The following is a 21,814-nucleotide window of genomic DNA, read 5'->3' as shown; positions in this document are numbered from 1 at the left end:
GGTAGCCTTTGGTCAATGTTCATTCATAAGGGGATGTGGTGGACTTGCATCATACACACATTTAATGAACACGACATATTCAGACTACACGTGCTTGGCAAAAAAGAAACAGAAAAAATGCAATTTAAAGGATGTGGAGGCATCTGCCCACTATTCCACTGGATGCACATATGCCCTGGGGAGAGTATGACATGGGACAAACTAACCTTCTTGTCTCTCAAACAACCTCCATGAACCTCTTCTAATGGGAGCATCTTGCTGTGCCAGTGTGATCTTAATGTTCTCATTAAGATACATTAGAGTCATACAATATGGTCCCTAAGTGCACGCCAACTTTGTCTTGTCCTTGATCTAGGAAACCTGTTCTATTGCTGAAGAAAAACGTAGCTTAGTTAGATTTTATACGGGATAGAATATGGTCTCCAACACGGCGCCTTCCTGGTGACTTTGCAGAGGTAACTTTGGCTCTGCCAGATATCTTTCTTTTACACTGACTTTAGAATCTAATATTTGGGTAAGATGAGACTCTACTGCAATCATTTAAAAGGAGTAGGAATTAGGATCACCAGGACTACCATGACCTAAAATTATATTGAATTAGTATCGAGGGCATTGACTAAAGTTTAGGGCTTGTGTTGCACTGGGGCCTTTTCTACCACACTCGTTTATTGCAAATTTCCTTCAAAAGAGTAGACATGCCTTCCAATTTAGGACTAAAAATGTAGTAAGAATCCAACCTGAAGAACCAAGTGTTCCAGGAGGACTGTTTGCTTTTTGTTTGGTCACCAAAGATATCATACAATTCCAAAAATAATTTTGGGGAGATTTCTTCCAAAACAGGGAAAATACTGGGAATCTGGAAGAGAAGTTTTTAAAAAGGTTAAATAAGAGGAACTCCAGCATAGGTTTCCCTTTTAAAACACATCACAGGATACATAGAAGCCTAATATAATCAAGCATAAATGTGCATGTGTGTGTGCACACATGAGTGGTAAATCCCAGAGAAGCCCCTATTAATTACATTGTAGAACTGTTCTTGCCTTGGACAGGCAAAGAGAGAACAAATAAGCATACTTATATTTTATCATTTTGCAAAGGATCTGGATTAAATAGCTTCACTGAAAACTGGCACCACCCTTTTGAGCCATATACATCAAAGGGCAGACAAGCAAACAACATGGGCACCTTTCCATGTCAATTGTGTCTGTGTTTGTGGCTGAATAGCAATGCCAGCTGGACTGTGGGGCAGAGCAGAGAATGCCTCCCTTCACATCTGGAGAGCTACAGTTCCTGACCCTTGAAAATTAAATCCAGTTTGGAAGTCACTTCAAATAAAACAATTTGGTGAGGGCTTTAGCAAGCAAGAAGGCAGGGCTGGTAACTCTACACATAAGAGGCTTCTCTAGGAAGCTTGAGTGGCACCACAATAAGAAGCTATTTTGAGTAAAGGGATCATACATAGCTGACGCAGGGATGGATCAAAACAATGGCAAGAGTGGGCTTATTTTTTTTTTGTTTTTCTGGGCTCAAGAGATCCTCCTTTCCTCCCCACACCAGGCGGGGTCTTTATTTTGGAGGACGTGGATAAAATCTATACATAATGGCGAATAGAAAGACTGCATTGCAGACCCAGGTTTGAGGGTCATAGTTATGTTGGTTTGGAGCCTTTCCAAAGAAGCTCTGGCCAGAGTTTGGATGGGATTAATACTCCCTTGTCCCCACAGTGTCATTCTGTAGCTTAGAGTTCCAGGGTCACTTCAAGACCACAACCTTCTCTAGGACAAAGGGCACCTTGGAAAAATCCCAAATTGGTCAGCATTGTTAGCTGCTGGGGATGGCACAGGAAAGCGATGGTTGACCTCAGCTCTTGGAAGGAGAGTGTGGACTCAGCTACTGGCTACTGTGGCTTGGTGTGTCACATAAATGAGTGGTTCCCAATGGCTGTGGATGGTGCCAAGGCAAAGTCATAGACTATTTCTTTACCGTGTGTCCTTACTGGCCACAGGATGATGATACAACCTCCAAAGCATCTTCAAACTGGTAGGAACTTTTTCTGTCAAGTGACATTGTGAAAATAAATGTGTAAATGAAAACAAGATTGATGCTTTTCTTTCTTCTCTTTCATCTTTTCTCATCTACCAGTCTGAGAGTTGCTCAGTCCATGGAGACAGGAAATCAGGTTAGCACTCTTAAGTGGGCTACCCTCCCATCTGGAAATAGATTAAACAGAGGCACTAGGTGCCAAGCCTAGGGGGTCACGGGGATACTTTTATAGGTTTTCCATTTTTGTCGTACTGGTACACCAACATCTTGATACAATGTGAGTTGGCCGGCGAGATCCAGGGGCTACTTGTTATGGAAAAGTTATGGTTGGTGTAAAACTGTACAGGTTGCTTCTGGCATTTGAAGAAGGCCTTGAGCGTGGCAGCTGCCATCGTGCGGAACCTCTTGCTGATGAAGCAGTAGAGGAAGAAGTTGATGGCTGTGTTCAGAAGGGCCAGCATGTTGGCAATGTCGGACATGATGTGCACCAGCCAGCGGTTTTGGATGGGTGCACCGTAGAGGTGGTAGAGAATCATGATGATGCGGGGGGCCCAGAGTGTGGCAAAGATGGAGGTAATGGTGAACAAGATGGCAGTAGTTTTCCCTGTGGAGTAGCCACGAAGGCGAAAATTGCTTTTCCTCCTGAGTTTGTACACAATGATTGAGTTCAAGATGAAGAAGATAGAGCAGGGTACCAAGTACACAGTGAAGCAGTGAATCCAGATAAGGACATGATGCACAGAGGTACTTATGTAGTCTTCAGTCCAGATATTGGGCCACCAGTAGTAGGGGATGCTGGTCAGGAAGCAGGTGATGTAAACACTTACAATGACTTTTCTGGTGCGGGCTGGGTAGGAGACTGTGTGGTACTTGAGCGGGTGGCAGACGGCAATATACCGGTCAATGGTTAATGGAACAGTAATCCAAATGGAGGTGTGGATGGATGAGAATTCCAGCACTTCTATGATCTTATTGGCCACCTGAGGCAACTGCATATTCAAGATGAAATCTTCCAAGAGAAAATCCACAAACACAATGAAAAAGAGGACCAAGATGTCAGCAGCAGCAAGTGCCAAGAGATAGTTGTAGGAGGACTTCTGTCTTCTAGCTACCAGCTGAGACAGGATGATCACTGTCAGGATATTTGCTGTGGAGAGAAGAGAATCTGGTTTATCTCTGAAGTAGGATGACTTTATTGGCTACTACGGGGTTGCAGACATAAGCTTATGTGTACTCCCATGGAAGCCAAAGGGACCAAACCAATGCTTTTGAGGGACAATCTCCACATGACAAATTATACCTCCTACAGACAAAGTTATATACTCGTATTATAGTTTATTTATTCCTCGCATAATCATTGGAGGTGGTGCTACCATTGTCTTCATTTCAGAAATGAAACTGGGGGTTAGAGGGCTTTAGGAATTCACTTAGAGTCACACAGTAAGTGCTGGGGACAGGAACCAAATTTAGATCTCCTAATCCCAAATCCCATGCTCTCTCTTTTGTCTGAGTGTATGTAGGAAAATATGGGGTGGGATGGTTTTCCCTACTTCACATGTTCAGGTGGGAGAGGTCTTAAATCATGCAAGAGGTTACTCTTAAGAACCTTTTTGGAACTTGGATTTTAGGACCTTTCCTTTTTTTATATAGATTTAGTATTGAAGGAGCAGAGAAGGTCATGACCTTCAGATTAGTTTAAAGATAAATTTTATTTATTTTTAGAGTAGGTGCAGATGGTCCCCATTTTATGATGGTTCGACTTATGATTTTCCAACTTTACTATGGCGCAAAAGCTATAGGCATTCAGTGGAAAATGTATTTGGGATTTTGAATTTGGATCTTTTCCCGGGCTGGCGATATGCGTTATGATACTCTCTTGTTATGCTGGGCAACAGCAGCAAGCCAGAGCTCCCAGTTATTCACGTGATCATGAGCACTTAAAAGTGACACACTTACAACCATCTGTACCTGTACAACCATTCTGCTTCTCACTTTCAGTATGTATTCAATAAGTTACATGAGATATTCAACACTTTATTATAAGACAGGCTTTGTGTTAGATGATTTTTCCCAACCGTAGGCTAATTTAAGTGTTCTGAGCATAGTTAAGGTAGACTAGGTTAAACTATAATGTTCAGTAGGTTAGGTGAATTAAAGGCATTTTTAGTTTATGATAGGTTTACCAAGATGTAACTCCATCATAAATCGAGGAACAGCTGTAATCCACAATATAGTACATTATTAAAAATAATAACAGAGAGAAGTAAATTTTCCTTCTTGTTCTCCAACTACCCAAGTACCCCTCCCTTAGGGTAATCACAGTAATAAATAGTCTGTCCTTATATATGTCTATGTAATGCACGTATATAGTTTTGGAACAAAGAGTAGCAATTATTTTTTGGTATTCCAATTTTTTGGCAATCTATGCATATAATTCCTTTCTTTTTAAAAACGTCTTTATTTATTTAAGTAATCTGTACACCCAATGTGGGGCTTGAACTCATAACTCCAAGTTCAAGAGTCACACACTCTTCTGATTGAGCCAGCCAGGCACCCCTGAAAATGCATGCATATGATTTCTGATCTTTTTTTTTTTTTTTTTTAAATTTTTTTTTTATTTATTTATGATAGTCACAGAGAGAGAGAGAGAGGCAGAGATACAGGCAGAGGGAGAAGCAGGCTCCATGCACCGGGAGCCTGACGTGGGATTCGATCCCGGGTCTCCAGGATCGCGCCCTGGGCCAAAGGCAGGCGCCAAACCGCTGCGCCACCCAGGGATCCCGATTTCTGATCATTTTTAAAAACAAATATCTTTCTGAATAAGACACGGTTGTTAGGGGCTTTAAAGTGATATTCCAATGGGTAATATCTAGAAGTCATTCTGCACTTTTAAGCTCATTAATTTTCACAGTCAACACTATTAATTCTATTTAGCAAAACTGTCAGAGAATTTATGTCCCTTTTCTGAAGTCCAGAGGCAGAGCTGGCATCTGCATCTCCGTTTCTCAATCTTACCTTTTAAAATATTATACAATAGTTCACTTATAAAATTATCTTGTAATATATACATGCTGGTGCACTCACACTCAGATTAAACCAATTTTAACATTTTGCCATATTTGCTTCAGTTATTTTATTTTAAAATTAAATTTAATTTTTTAAAGATTTATTTATGATAGAGATAGACAGAGAGAGAGAGAGGCAGAGACACAGGAGGAGGGAGAAGCAGGCTCCATCCCGGGAGCCCGACGTGGGACTCGATCCCGGGACTCCAGGATCACGCCCTGGGCCAAAGGCAGGTGCTAAACCGCTGAGCCACCCAGGGATCCCCTTAATTTAATTTTCTAAAAAGGCTTTATTTATCTGAGAGAAAGCAAGTGAGAGAGAAAGTATGAGCAGGGGGAGAGGCAGAGAGAGGGAGAGAAGCAAACTTGCTGAGCAGGGAGCGTGATGTGGGGCTTGATTCCAGGACTTTGGGATTATGACCTGAGCCAAAGACAGAGGTAACCAACTGAACCACCTAGATGCCCCAATTAATTTAATTTTTTTGAGAGAGAGTGCGAGTAGGGGGTGGAGGGAAGGCAGAGGGAGATGGAGAGAGAATCTTAGGTAGGCTCCAGTGTGGAGCTGGATGCAGGGCTCGAATTCAAGAGCCTTAGATCATGACCTGAGCCAAAAACAAGAGTCAGATGCTTAACCAACTGGTCCACCCAGATGCCCCATCTTTTCACTCTCCTGATAGTGTCCTTTGTTGTAAAAATTTTAAAATATGATGAGGAACATTCTATCTATCTATCATCTATCTATCTATCTATCTATTTATCATCTATCATCTATCTATCATCTATTATCTATCATCTATCTATTATCTACCTATCTACCTATTATTATTTATTTTTAATTTTAAAAAATATTTGATTTATTTATTCATGAGAGACACACATAGAGAGAGGCAGAGACACAGGCAGAGAGAAAAGCAGGCTCCATGCAGGGAACCTGATGTGGGACTCAATCTCGGGACTCTAGGACCATACCCTGGGCCGAAGTCAGGCACTAAACTGCTGAACCATCCAGGGATCCCCTTATTTTTATTTTTTTTAAAAAGATTTTATTTATTCATTTGAAAAAGAGTGCACAAGCAAGAGGAGAGACAAGCAGACCCCTGCTGAGCAGGGAGCCCAACTTGGGGCTCCATCCCAGGACTCCAGGACTCTGACCTGAGTTGAAGGCCGATGCTTAATTGAGCCACCCAGACTCAAAACAGCTTACACTATAGATACAATTAATGGTTTCCTTGAAATTGCCCCAGGCCTATTCTTTCCCCCCTCCCCTTTTGTTCTCTCCTTGGAGGCAACCACCATGCAGTAATTTTCAGGGCTGCATTTGCATACCCTTAATTTATAGTGAACTGTTCATTCAACAGGCTGCTTTTTCTACTCAACCTTATGTTTTTGAGACCTATTTTGTTAATACATGTAGCTCTCATTCACTCATTTAAAATTTTTTTTTTAATTTTTATTTATGTATTATAGTCACAGAGAGAGAGAGAGAGGCAGAGACACAGGCAGAGGGAGAAGCAGGCTCCATGCACCGGGAGCCCGATGTGGGATTCGATCCCGGGTCTCCAGGATCGCGCCCTGGGCCAAAGGCAGGCGCCAAAGCGCTGCGCCACCCAGGGATCCCTCATTCACTCATTTTAACAGCTATATAGCATTCCATTGTATAAATTTACTGTGATTTATCTATTCACATATACATACATAGAGATATATCTATACACATATACACACGTCTCTATATATTTCTATATACATGCCTATTATAGAGACACACATGTACAAATATATATGCCTATATACACATATTATGTAGACATATGTGTGTATATATATAACAATGTACATTTAAATTGGTTTCAAGGTTTTGCTATTAAAAACTGCTGTAGTTAACAACTTGAAATAGTTATATGTGAGAGTTTCTCTTGGGTAGTACATATATAGAAGTATATTTATTATGTTCTAGAGTATATGCACCTGTATCTTTTCCAGATTCAGCTGAATTGCTCTATAAAGTGGTTTTGGTAATTTACACTCCTAAAAACAGAGTATGAGAGTTCAGTTGCTCCATATCTTCTTGGTATTTGCTGCTGTCAGTTTTTTGTTTGTTTTTATTTTTAAGTCTGTGCTATTCTTGCTCTTGTTCAAGGCACTTTGAAATAACATTTTGAAGTGGTGAAGAGTTAAGGTCTGATTATATTAATTAGCCAAGATGCAAGCCAAGGAACTAACACCCATGCACTAAACCACTCTGCAATATTGGTAATTCAAGTAAGGGTGAGGGTACCATGCAGGCATATTACAGTGTATGCAAAAGAGAAAAATAATGAGTAAATTCTACTTTAAGTCACTCTTGCGAAAAGATGTCCCATTAAAGCAAAGTTCTTTATATTTATAAACTTGAAATTTCAAAAGTTTATTCATGCATTTAGCAGTGTTTCTGTGCATTGACTATGAGTTATGCCCTGAAAGGAGATGTTGAACAAAATAGACATGAATGGTCTTATCTTCATGGAGCTTAGAATCTTTTAGGCAAGAAAAATGTCAACTGAAGAGCCATAGGAGAAAATATATAATTGAAAGTTGCAAGTGCTATTAGTGATCAATAAAAGCTTTGCTGAGGAAATAATGTTCAAGGTAAAATTTGGAGAACCAGTAGAAAGTAAATAGGCATAAAGAGTGGTAGTAGAAAGTGTGTTTCAGGGAAACAGCATGTGCAAAGACCCTAAGGTGAGGAAAGCAAGAAAAGTTGGGTTTATAAGGAAAGCTTATATTGATTTTTACTCACTTTGTATACATTTTTGCATTTAGAGCTCTCTTTTATTAAACAGTCTTGCTATGTTCTGTTGAAAAGTGTTCCAAAATGTTTTATTCATTTAGAAATCATTTCAAAAAGTATTTAGCATCTACCTTCTGTGTGCCTGGGCCCATGGTAGAAACAAGTTGGTATTGCACACATTTAGAATCTCCAAAGTATAGGAAAACACACAAGTTGCTAAGTATTAAAGAGATAAATAAGAACACATATAATGATACAAGAGGGCTAGTAAACAGATATAGAATGAAGGGTGAAGGATTTGCAGGAGGGTGTGTGTCAAAAGTTTGGCTGCTTTGATCTAATCGTATACAGCCAGAGTTTCATAAACACAAGCTGTGAAATCAGGTCTGATGCTTACCTATCAAAGCTAAAAGTATCAGGACTTGGGATTAAGTATGTGGAGTCTGGGGCTGGGCTGCTGGGGTTTAGTCTTGGCTCTACTACTTATTGGCTCTTTGGCTTTGGGAAGATTGATTTGATCTCTCTACACTTCAGTTTCTTTCTTTATAAAATAGGATTAGTAAGACTATCTGCCTCAGAGGGTGGTTTTGAGAATTAAGTGAGATAATTTTTATAAAGCGGTTAGAACAGTGCCTGGCATGTGATGAGTTCTCAATGAATGTTAGCTACTGACTGAGAGTCCACTCGTTCAGCAAATGTTAACAGAGCACTTACTATGTGCCAGGCACTGTAGGAGGTGTTGGAGATGCAAGGATTAGCAAAATGCACAAGTTCCCTTTTATCAGGGTGCTTATTGTAGTGAGGGAGACAGACAATGAACAAATATAAAAATGTATGAGAGTTTCAGATAGTGATACTATCCAGAATAAAACCCAGGGATGAGATAGGTTGATGGGAGATTATTTTTCAGATTGGAAAATGATTTGAGTTCAATTAAGGGTGAGGAGAAGGTATCTGCCATAAAAAGATCGGTGGGAAAAGGATTCTAGGCAGTTGGAATGGCAAGTGCAAAGGCCCTGAGGTGAGTGTAAGCATGGTATTTATGGAACTGAAAGAAGGTTTATCAGTCCTATTATCATCCCCATTTTAGAGATGAGGAAACTGAGGATTAGATTTTTAGGTAATTTGACCAAAGCCACATACTGAGTAACGTGGGGAGCCAGAGGTGACTCTACTTCTGTCTGATGTTTTTTTTTTCAATAAATTTATTTTTTATTGGTGTTCAATTTACCAACATACAGAATAGCACCCAACATACAGAATAACACCCTCTGTCTGATGTTATGGGATATCAAGTTCTGTGTTATTTTTGGTCATAGGAAAGGCTTCTCAGCTGTAGGAAAGTGATACCTGTTTCCTGGGTTGCCCCTGACTTAGAAAAGTACTGTCATTTCTCTCTCGTGTCCCTGCTGCACCCACCAGCCTATAAGGAGGCAGGAAGGATAAATACTGGATATATTCGGCAGGGAGTGACTCTTCACCACTGTCTCTTACTTTCCTATTGAATGTTATTTGAAGTGGGGTGCTAAAAAAATTCTCCATATCCAAACTCTTTAAAAATATTTCAGCCCCATCTAATTAATGCTTAAAGTCAGGCAAGTCATCATCTCCAAACGAAATTGCCAGGTATTCATATTTGACATTTTCTTAAGTTTCTAGTAATTGCCTCTCTTGAGAAACTAACTTGCAGACATTGAGTTTCCCATTTCTTTTGTACAGTTAGATTTGTCCCCAAGGCGATATCAAGCATACTTAGGAGATCCTTGGGATGAGAGAACATGTGTAAGCCACATAGACCTAGAGGGGAATGGAACGATGCCTGTGTATTGATTTTATGAAAAAAGAAATGAGAAGGTAGAGTTTTCAACTCTTAAAGTTTGACATTTGCTATAATTACCCACCTCAAAATATCCCTTCATTTCCACAATGGCACATTTTTCCCCAAAGAAAAGGAATGTTGACAGGGTCTGTGTGCATTTATAATGGGCGAAAAAACAAAGAAATCCAAGTCATCACTGCCTGAAATTCTATTTCTCAGCTTTTCTCTCAAACTGACCTGCCCAAGACTCTGTTGTTGTGGAAACCCAAGCAAGCCCCAGTGAACTTCACAATCAAAATGTCAGTGCTTCTAAAAAGCAAATCTTTTCTGTCAATGGTATCACTGGACAGGTTTAAGCTCCTGGGTAATAAATAGAAAGCCCATGTTCTGTGATTGCAAAGCTTCTTGGTTGTATTCTTGGGGGAATTCATTTCCCGTAATTTGTAGTTTACTGTGCTCAAGCTTCAGAGGATTTGGGGAGTGGCTGAAAGAACAACACAGGTTTGGCTGTCAGACCCCACCACTGAACCGCTTACTGGTACAGAGGGAAAGGGTCAAAGTTTTCCAGAGTTATTTTCTGTTTGTGAGGACTATAAGGTCCCTGCAAGTTCCTTAGAAGAAGTAGCCAGAACAGAGAAGTAGCCAGAACAGAGCACTGACTGAGAGAATATTCTTTCTCTCTTAGTTCTGCTGTATTTCCTTTTTTTCCTTTGAAAATTAGTTTTTTTAATAACAAAACACATGTAAAAAATTAATTATGTCAGCATGTAATTATATTATTATTAGCTCACTTTTATTGAGCATTTACTTCTATCTCATATATAATACCGCATTTAATCTTCATAACTACCTATCGAGGTTGGAACTATGATTTGAGAGTATCGAGGCTCAGGGATCCCTGGGTGGCGCAGCGGTTTGGCGCCTGTCTTTGGCCCAGGGCGCGATCCTGGAGACCCGGGATCGAATCCCACATCGGGCTCCCAGTGCATGGAGCCTGCTTCTCCCTCTGCCTGTGTCTCTGCCTCTCTCTCTCTCTGTGACTATCATAAATAAAAAAAAAAAAAAAAAAAAAAAAAAAGAGTATCGAGGCTCAGGGAAGTTAAATAACTTGTTTCAGGTCACAAAGCAAGCAGGTGATGAGCCAGGACATTAAACTAGGCTTTGGCCTCCTAGATTTGTATATTTAACCACTACATTAGATATTGGAAAGTAAAAGTCTGCCCAAATCCCATTTTCCAAAGATACTGTGATAGCTAGTCTCATAGATGGTCCTTAATGAACCATACCTCTGGGTATTCATGCCTTTGGGTGGTCTCCTCTTCTTGAATTGGAGCTGGTCCTGTGATTTACTTTTGAACAATAGACTATGGCAGGAGTGACCCTGTATGACCAGGTCATAAGTAGGCCTTCTGAATACTTGTTCTTGAGATGTTCCATTTTGGAACTCAGCTATGAGAAGCCCAAGTCACATGGAAAGGCCATGTGTAAGACCCTGGTTGAAAGCCCTAGGTGATCTCATAGCTGAATCCAACATCAATTGTCAGCTATGTGAGTAAGCCATCTTTGATGTCCATCTCAGTGGAACCCCCAAGTGACTGCAGTTACCACAAATTATAAATATAATTAGTTATAATGATTACTGCCACACAATGAGATCATACAATAAAACTGTTGTGCAAGTTGATTTTTTTCAATTAGAAATAAATCATGGATTTTTTTCTCTCCTATGTCAATATTATTCATGAAATATTCACCTATGGCTGGCCATTATTTATCTTATTTTTTAGCCACTAAGCATCTTTTTATATTCCTGTAGAATAAATTCTCAAAAGTAGAAATGCTAGTTTAAAGGAAAACACATTTTTTCCATCTTCCTCCCTCTCTCTCTCTTCCCCTCTATCTCTTTCTTCCTAAAAGGCAGCTAAGAAAATAGGCAAAAAGAAAAAGAACTCAAGTTGAAGCTGCAAAAAGATTTACGTTAGATATCAAGAACTTTTTGATTGTAATAACGGCAGTTATGTGAACAGGAACAGGCCCCTGACACTACAGTTGCTCAGTTCATGAAGGTCTTCAGAAAAGAATAGAAAATTTCTTATCAGGGCTGATTAAATTCCTGAGGTTCCCTTCTGCAAATCCTCTTTCTCTACATCCTAAATTATGTTCTTGTGCATTTCACCCCGTTCAGCCACCATCCCTGGTGACTTAAAGGCATCTCTCCTCCTTACAGTTGTCTGTCTTTTGCACTAGAAGACTCAGCCCTCAGTGTCCTACAGAAGCACAAGGATCCCTGACATTATAAGCAATTCCAGTGATGTTATTTTAGCGGTTCCTGGGAGGTGCTCCAAGGACAGATTTCTAGGAGAAGCAATGTTTAAGCCTCCCAGGCAAGAAGTCAACACTGCCCTTGTTTAGATCAGCTGGGGAGTGAATTGTGTGATGGGCATTGCCTCTTGGAAGTTAGAATCTTCCTCACAGTTACCTGTTCCACTCTGGATCTTGGGGCAGAGGAAGAGGAAATAAAGTGTGATGCTGACAAGATTTAATGTTCAGTCTTTTTTGGCCTTTGTGGGAGGTACCAGAAAATCTTCAGGAGGCTCTGCCCCAAGGGCTCCTAGGAGAGGAGCAGGGAAGGATTTCCCTGAGGGCAGGCATTCCTACCTTATGTTTCCAACCTCAGGCACTGCTAGCTGGCCAGGGGCCCCCTTCTTTCCTCATTGTTCCACTTGCCTTGGTGCAGAAGCTTGGGAATGTGAATGTCTTTCCAACATCTGGTTATCAGGGGCATGAAACTGTGGACTAGTGAGGCGGAGGTCAGGTAGTATTTCCCCACCCCTTCCAGATCCTGGGAGGGCTCTGAAAAGTCACTTGGTTTTTGTTGCTGTTGTTTGTCCTTTTTTTTTTTTTTTTTGGTTCTTTGCAGGCTGAACGTCACCCAAAATATCCAGGTATATAAGAACCTATCTTAGTTGGAAGAAGTTGTGTAGTGGTTAATCTCTCTGAGCCTTAGTTCCTATATCTGTGAAATGGGCATCATAATAAATATACCCTCACGGGTTGTTATAAAGATATATGAAATAACATGTGAAATGCTTAGCATAGTTTTTGGTACATAGTGAGCACTCAGTAAATGTTACCTCTTGTTACTTATTACATCTGGCCAGTGCAGTTCAGCAGAGGATTACTGATCTAGAGTTCAGACCCTGTGCTGGAAGTAGAGATGAGTCAGAGAGAGTCTGAGCTCTCTAGGAATCCCAGAGAAGATTCTAGTTTCCCTCCATGGATCATTCCAGGCACTAACAACCCTGTCACCCTATCTGAAATGCTTCATTGCCTCTAACCTGATCCTTCTAGCTGCAGCTCTATTCCATCCCTTACCCCTCCCCCCCTTTGTTTCTCTGCTCAGTGGAGAAGAAGGTTGGCGGTTATCTGTAGCCCTTGAGAGCCATTATTACAGGATGATTCAGTTGTCTTTTGCTTTCTCTGAAATAGACTTTGTTCTTTTAAAATTTTGTTTTTATTTTGATAGCTCTTTCATTTTCTTTGTAGCTTTATATTTTTCTTGTGGAGACCCCTATTTGTCACTACCTTTAGCACTGGAGTGGATTCTTTTCAAAGGTAGGGGCAGTATTTCCTTTCTTTCTAGGGTCCCTTGTGAAGGGTGATTGCATAGCCCGGAGGTTGGAATGGCAAAACATGGTTCATCTTCAATCGATTGGTAGTAGCTATTGCATGCCCTGTTGAAAAATATTCTAAAGCTGGACATGGGTTTAGCAGTGCTGGGATGGATTAGTGATATCTGTCATGGGGGAATGAAGGCTGTGGATTTGCCGGAGGGACTTGTGCTGTGGGAAGGTGGTCCAGTCTTACTGGCTTTTCCCAGAACCTAACAAAGCAGCAGTTTCCATTATATACCAGAACGAGTTGAGACCTAGTAAGCCTGCCCATTGCAGATGGATAGTCAGCAAGAGCTAAGATGACTGCCAGGGCAGTCTGACTCAAGGCAATGGGGAAAGGTGAGTTAGTAACTGGCTGGTCATCACATTCATCTGGGCTGATCGGTTGGCATTCTCTTGACTGAAAAATTGGTTTTGACTTTTTGACGAGGAGCAGTGTCTTTGGGTAACCATGACAACTTCTAGGTCTCAAGTTAGCCAATAGACTCAAAAGTTTTCAAACCATACTTTTCCATGCCAAAATTCATTTTCTTATGACTACCATGCATCGAACACCTACTATGAGTCTGGTGGCTCTATAGAGATGAGGTGATTTTTTGGGGGGGCATTCACTGATGAAGAGTTTTACTTTAAAAGTTATGTGTTTAGTTTAAAGGATATTAGAGAAATGTTATTTAGGGTAGTGATAAAAACCTGCTTATAAAATAAGTTAAGTATATTAAAAATGAATTGATTTAAAGGAAATGGTAAGGGGGGCATCTGGGTGGCTCAGTGGTTGAACGTCTGCTTTCAGCTCAGGTTGTGATCCTGGGATCCTGTGATTGAGTCCTGCATCGGGCTCCCACAGGGAGCCTGCTTCTCCCTCTGCCTGTGTCTTTGGCTCTCTCTGTGTGTCTCATGAATAAATAAAATAGAATCGTTAAAAAAAATAAAGAAAATTGTAAGGAAAATGTAGGCTCTGGTCTCTATTTTACAGATGAGGAAACTGATAAAGAGATGGTTAGCCACTTGCTCAAGATGGCACAGCTGATAAGTCAAAGAAGTATTCTGAAAGCCCTCAGTGGTACCATCCTGGGTCAGGTCCCATAATAAGTAATGGAAGCAGCTGTGTTTTCTCAGCTCTAGGATTTGTCACAAAGACAGACAGGGATGGGGCTTGAGCCATCTCTCTAGCAGATGCAGAGCACAAGACTTACCAGAAAGACTTACAGGCTCCTTAAAATCACATGCATGTAATATGGAGTTTGGAAGAGCTGGTTTAGCACCCACATCTGCTCCATTCTAGCTGGCATTCTTGAGCAAGTAACACCAGGAGCTTTAGCTTCCTCCTCAGTAAAGTATGGATAAAAGTCATGTCTGGTTTGGAGGGTTGTTGGGGATCAGAAGAAGTCACATGCATAAAGCTCTTAGCACAGAGCCTGGCACAAGCAGAGTAAGTGGCCATGGTTAACATGAGTGAGTGTGATGACCAGTGGTGAACTGAACTATGCGAAGGCCTGACATGGAGGAAGAAGCACTGGCAAGTCTAGGCAGGGGATTCTCCTGGTGAATTTCTTGAGGATGGGAGAACTGGTCTCAGAAAAGACCTCTGACTCATTTGTGCTCTGTCAATGAAAGTGTCCCTAACACTGCTGCGAAAGTTGTTAATGTAGAGTAGACCTTAAATGTTCTCATAACAAGGAAAAAAAAATCTTTTTCTTTCTTTTCTTACTGTAGCTGTTTGAGGTGAAGGATGATAAGTAAGCTTATTATGGCTATGATTTCATAATATATGTAAGCCAAACCATTAGGCTCCACACTTTAAATTTACATAGCCATGTAGGTCAATTGTATCTCGATAAGACAGGGGAAAATGTGTGCCTTGGCATCCCAATTCTGTTAGGATATGCCTCAGGTTTCAATTGGGTTCTGACATAGTCTTCTAAGTGTCTGTGGAAAAGCCACTTCCCTTTTCAGGACATCAGTTTCCAGATCTGCAAAATGAACCTATTACTAATAAAAAAAAAATAATATAGTATCATAGCTCACATCTAGTGAAGAGTGGTAGTTTGACAGGCATGGAAGACAAGGAAGGGCTCTTCAGGGAGAGTGAACTGCCTGTGCAAAAGCAAAGAGGAACCAGACAGGAAGACCCACCACCATTTTCTCAGGGCCCTTGACAGACATGAGTGCCCACTGTGTGTCAGGTCCTGAACCCCTTCCTTCATCTTCATGAAGCACTTCTCAGATCTGTAATATCAAATATCATCTAATATAATATCTAAAATTAAACATCCAGTATTTAATATTTACTAATAAATTAGATACTCTTTTCATCCCTTTATTTTAGAATAAGAAAGACTGAAGATTTGAGAGGTTGGTTGCTAAGGAATCAAATGCCTCTTCTAGTTCTCTTGTTCATAGATACTCATATATTATATAGGTTATGTTAGAGCCAAGCATATTTAGTAATAGCTGGTCCCCTCTATCAAGTATTTACCATGTGCAGCTCACTTGTTAGACGTTTTACTTGCTTTAAATTGAATCCTCACATAACATTAAGAGATGTATACTATTAATATCCCCATTATAGGGATGAGAACACTGACGCTCAGTGAATTAAGAAACTGGTCCAATCAGATATCAAGTGTGTGCTGGACTCAGGATTCAAAAACAATTTATTAGACTTTAGAGCCCGTTTGACACACGTGCTTGTCCAGATGCTTCTGTAATTAGCTCTAGTGAACTGACCATTATATAGAAATAGGTCAGTTTGTTCTTTCTTCCTTTCTTCTTTTTTTTAATAGTGTGTATCAGCTGGCACTCTCCATTGCCCCTTCTAATATTGAATGATGCTCCCCACTGGCTAATTCTCCCTTGTATTTGTCCCAGGTGCTCAGTTTCGGCCCACAATGCCCAAACCCTGACTTCCAGCTGGTGACTGCCTTGCACAAAGGATGCTCGTTTGTTTGTGCTGTTTAGTGGACCCAGGGTGATGGGCATTGGGTTCCAGGGGACCAACAGGAAGTCAGAGGCTTCTGGACTCTTCATCTGGAGTTCACTGGGGTGTCAGAGGCTAATTGTGGCTCTGCTCGGAGTTGTTGCTGTTTGATTAAATATCTTGTGCTAAGCACCATCCATCTGCCTCCCAATGGCTGCCAGGGGTAGGTATTTTTAGCTTCGGGCAAATAGCTTATCAATTGTGCATACAAAATGCAGTCAACACAAAGCCTTCATTTTCTGTTGCCTGTCTTCTTCCATGAAGGCAAGGATAAAGGAAGAATTAAATGAAGTTGGCACTCACTTATTCATTCAACAAATGTTTTCCAAGTTGCCCACCATGAGCTAGGCACTATGCCAGACATGGGTGATGCAGCTATGCGGAAATATACAAATGGATCAAGTCCACAAGGAGCTTGCAATCTATGTTGACCAAGTAGAATTCTGTTCTGCTACCTACTAGCTCTGTGGCCTTGGGATAAGTCACACATTTCTCTGGGCCTTCTAGCATTTCAAAAGCATATGCTGAGTGTGTGCTATGTGCCATTCATAGTGCTGAGGTGGTTGATGAGGGGAGGCAGATGTTTTCCTGCTAGCAAGACAGTGAGAAAGACAAAGAGTTTGTATGACCAAGCAGCAAGTGTGAACGAGGCTGACCCAGGCATTTTCTTAGGCCCACAGAGAGTGTCAACCAGACCCACCACAGGAGGGGACCAGGGAGACGGGCACTCCAACATCCAGGAATGGCATGAGCTGAGGAGGCAGGATTGTGGGCGACACAGTCAAGAGCTAGGAACATAATAGGTATAACAGATAAATTTAACAAATAATTCTTCAGCCAATGATCCATGCTGTCATTCTAGCCTGAAGGCTTCTCTTCTTAGGGGCCACTTCCTAGGGACAGCTGGTTGCCCTAAAGCTAAGGATGTGTATAAATGGCAGCAATTAGCTGGTGACTTTGTACCTCCAGCTGCTTTCCAGTATTAGGTCTGCATCAAGGGTCTCTAACCTAAAGAAAGGAAAGGCAGTAACATCATATTAGGAAAAAGCCCAAATATCACTAATATATAGGATCTAGAGCATGTTGCTATAATTAATCTACCTACCTGTGGTTCCATTGCTATAAACACCACTGAAGCTGACCACAACTGTAATGCCTTCCATTCTGAGGATTAGAGAGGTATTTCTGGGACTCCCAAAGTCATTCCAGAAAGACAAGGACAAAGAGAACAGATTCCAGAGCCTGACTGCTAGAGTTCAAACCTGCCTCTGCCACTTTTTAGCTGTGCCATCCTGGGCAATTTATTTAACCTCTCTGTGCCTCAGTTTGCTCATCTATAAAACAGATGATGGTATGGTACCCATCACAGGCTTCTGTGAGCGTTAAAAGAATAAATATAGGGAGAATGCCTAGCATAGTCCTTGATACCATATATGCTATATACATTTTATCATCATTACTATTAGCCAGGTAGAAATCTCAAAGGGCAGGGAGTGTGTCTGCTTTGCTTATCATTACTAATATATTTCCAATCTCTTACACAGTTTCTGGCATGCAGTAGCTGCTCAATAAATTTCTGTTGAATTGAATGACTAACTACAAATATAGATTAACACAACATCATAGACATGCAGAAGCGCTGGTTAACAGTTTTAAATAGACTGGAAGATTACTAAGGGTTTACTGCAGAAAATGAGTCAGGTGAGTGATCAAGGGCAACTGGAAATTAATTTAGTGTTCATTGTGAGAGAGATCTTTTAGAGACTATCATTCTCCTCTGAAGAGATTTTGTGCCAAAATCTTCCATGTGAATCCAATTCAGTTCAACATAAATTTAGTGATGCCAAACTATGTGCCAAGCCTGGAATAGGCTCTTGAGAGTATAAGACCCATTCCTTGGGCTCAGGGTGCTTAGAACTTACTGAATAAATCATACCAAGGCAGCATGGGAAGTCATTTTAAACTTGCTGCTCTCCCATCAATGCCATAGGGCATAGGGCTCTATGCCAGGGTTTGAAAACTCAAATGGCAATAGGCCAGGCAGGTAATATCAATGTGTGAGGTGGGCATGCAGGGGCCTTTAATGAACTGGATAGTTTGTGCCCCCTTTAAGAGGCTAGCCACTATTTACTTCTTTCTGGTGGTTTCCCATGAGGGAATGACCATCTGTGGCCAGGTCTTCCAGTGTTTCAGAAGAGGCTTGCAAACACATAAACACACACACACACACACACACACACACACACAGACACACACGCAGTGTGGCCTGAGGGTAGCTGGTTTGAAACCTCTGCTCTATATCCAAAATCTTTGCATGACCAACCTGATACCTCTCACACCATCAGCTCCCTCTGCATGCAAATGCACCTTGCTCTTCACTTTATGAGCTATTGCCTGAATGCACAGCACTCTTTCTTTCCTTCATAGCATTGCATGGGCTATTTCTTTTGCCTGGGATGCCTTCCCTGCCTACAGCTCTTAGGCTGGTAGAATTTTTATTTTTAAAGCCTTCCCTGATTGCAGTGCTCTGAGTCAAGCACCTCATTGGCTAGAGTATTTAACACGTTTTTATAATGATCTTCTTCAAAATCTTTATCACCCATTCACTGGGAGCCCTTGGAAGGCAGGGGTTGTATCTCTTTTCTCTGAACCTTGAAGATTTGCAGGGTAGTCAAAGAGTATGTATTCCATCAACGTTTGTGGAAAAGAGTGACGGATGGATGGATGGATGAATGGATGGATGGATGGATGGATGGATGGATGGATTTCCCCCATGGCATTCTCTGTGGAACATCTATCTGCTTGCTGCCACTTCTGTGGTATTACATTATACGCATGATAACTTGATCTTATCCCATCTCTCTGCTTTCTTCTTTCCAGACCCAATCTCTCTAGGTAACTAACTTCTTGGGAACTTTTCCCTTTTACCTCCTATGGTAGCGGATGGATCTGAGTTCACAGCCCCCATTTACTTGCCTGAACATGATACTTAATCAGTTTCCTTATCTGTGTAATGAGGACAAGAACATTTCCCCCAAGGGCTTGTTAGGAAGACTGAGCATTTATACCATGCCTTGCATGTAGTACTCAAAATATTATTTGTTTATCCACTGAGTGTGATAGTCTGTTTCTTCCATAGAGCATTGACCCTTTCCTTTTTTGAATAGTGGAGAGGTTAAGAGCACTGATTCTGAAACCAGGCTCTCTGGGCTTGAACCCCATTTCTCAATTTCTTGCTTTGTGATCTTGACTAAGTTTCTTAAATACTCTGTGCCTTAATGTTCCTTATCTGTAAAATGGGGATAATATCTGTTTCATGGGGTTCTTGTAGGAACTAAAGCAAATGCTTGGAAGGATACCTGGTACATAGTGAATGCTCAATAAATGTAATATTTGTTGCTCATCAGTCCAACCCAAGAGACTCTGGAGTGAGTCTCTCTCTCTCTCTTTTGCATTAACACAGACTACTCAGGCCAGCCTCCCTCCCCTTCCTTCTATCACAGATACTGACTTCCTGCTGTGTTCAGGCACCTTGCTGCAGCTGTGGATATCATGGTAAATGAGAAAAAAATGGTTTCTTCCTTCTTGGAGCTTCTAGCCTGGCAGAAGCCAGATAAATACCCAGACAGAAGCAGCAGAAGACAGCATGCAATGGAAGCACTTAAGAAGGGGTAACAATCTAACCTAGAGGATCATGGAAGGCTTCTTGAAGGAAGTGGTATGTGTGCAGTGACAGAGGAATATGAACTAGTCAAGTGATTGGGGAGCAAAGTATGCCAACAAGAGGGAACAGAATGTGCAAAGGCCAAGAGATAAGAGAGACAGAATGGTTGTTAGAGCATCTAGAAGTTCAGCATGGAATGGAGATCATAGGCTGGAGGCTTATGGGGTAGATTTTAGGCTGCAGATATGTCTTTAGGATTTTCTGATTTAGTTGTCATATATGCAAATTGGAGTTTTTCATGTCTAGTTGAAGATTTCAGCTTCTTTTAAAAATCAGGAGAGGCCACCTGGGTGACATTTCCATGTGGGGGTGTCATGCAGCTTAACCAGTCCTCACCAGACCTCATTCATTTATGTCCTCTGCCTGCCCCTGTCTGGAGAAAGAGCTGGGGTGGAGGAAGGCCTGGCTGGGAAAGAGGTACAGAAGTAGCAGCATCCAATTTGAATGATTCAAACAGCTTTGCAGCCTAGTTTGAATTGAAATTGTCCTGAGGAAATGGAGTCTTTGAAGGACTTTAAGCATTAGGGGTTTTACTAAGTAAGATGTTTGTTATTTCTATATCAAACCACAGACATCCGGGAGAGCCGGGGTAGGGGGAGGTAAAGAACAGAAGGTCCTTTATAAACCTCACTGAAACTTTTAAGCATGGGTTGTATTGTAGCTTCCTCATGTATAAAATTTGACAGGAGCCATCAGAAATGCTTGAGAGATAATATCTTCCTGCATAATGTGTCCCCCTTTCCCTTCTTGGGTTGGTAGGAGAAGGTTCTATGGGATCTGGCTGTTTAAGAACACTGGAGAATCCCCTGATGCACATCATCCTGCTGCATGCTCTCCAAGGCCACTGTCCTGATGATGTTCTGTTCCACCATGGGGCCTGCATTCGCCCAGCGGATGCAGGGTTGAAGTGGCAACACCTATGTCAGGGGATGGGGACAGACGGGGAACAGGCCATGCCCAGAAGACAATGTCTAATTACCTGGGGTCCTCGGGAAGCAATTTTCTCTCGTTGGAGAAATTGGTTTTTGTGCCTCCAGCCCATGCACACAGCTGAACGACATTGTAGGTCAAGGAGGCATAATTATATGGAAATGGTTTTGTGTTCGGGAACTTCTAAAAATCTACCTCTGCACACTGGGAGGTGGCAGAGAGAGTAGCTTCCACCCTGTCCAAGTGGGGTTCAGCAGTGGAGGATGGCTTGATTCCTCGTGACTTTGGAGGACTCTTTCTTTTCTGGCTTTGGGATGCATGCCTGAATGTCATAGAGAAAAAGAAGCAATGCCCTCTTGGCATGCTGGTGATGAGCATGGCCAGCGGATCTAGATCTGACATGTTCTTGCTGTGTGACCTTGGGCAAGTTACTTAACTTCTCTGTGCCTCCATTTGCTCATCTGTAAAATGGAGCTGATTGTGAGGACTAAGTTAATGCATAGAAAGTGCTTAGAAGAGTGTAGGCTTCCCAGTAGACAGTACTGGAGCTGCCTCCCTATCCATCCCATTTCACTCAGCACTCCTGCCTACCCTATGTCCCAGCTGAGAGGAATCACTGTACCTGAAGCTCCCTAAACAAGCCATATTCTCTCCAGCCTTTGATCCTTCAACTATGCAGCCCCTGTTTCTATAACTCTCCCCCCATCCACTTCATCTGGACAGCTCTTGCTCTTGACTCTCCATGAGCCAGCGTGTCCAGGCCCCATGCTGTACCCTTTGCTTATACAAAACAAACTGTTTTTCTTTCT

General features: G+C 41.5%; 1 protein-coding gene across 1 annotated transcript in view; it reads right to left on the bottom strand.

Annotated features, from left to right (window-relative positions):
• Nucleotides 1-2,255: 2,255 nt before the first annotated feature.
• Nucleotides 2,256-21,814, bottom strand: part of GPR139 (G protein-coupled receptor 139) — a 39,771-nt gene continuing 20,212 nt past the window's right edge. The window contains exon 2 of the mRNA XM_041747385.1: nucleotides 2,256-3,190. Within this exon, the coding sequence (XP_041603319.1) occupies nucleotides 2,256-3,190 (935 nt within the window). The remainder of the gene's footprint in view (nucleotides 3,191-21,814) is intronic.

Source organism: Vulpes lagopus, chromosome 3, assembly GCF_018345385.1.
Source record: "Vulpes lagopus strain Blue_001 chromosome 3, ASM1834538v1, whole genome shotgun sequence".
NCBI classification, from domain to species: domain Eukaryota; kingdom Metazoa; phylum Chordata; class Mammalia; order Carnivora; family Canidae; genus Vulpes; species Vulpes lagopus.
This window is presented reverse-complemented; position numbering and strand designations above follow the sequence as displayed.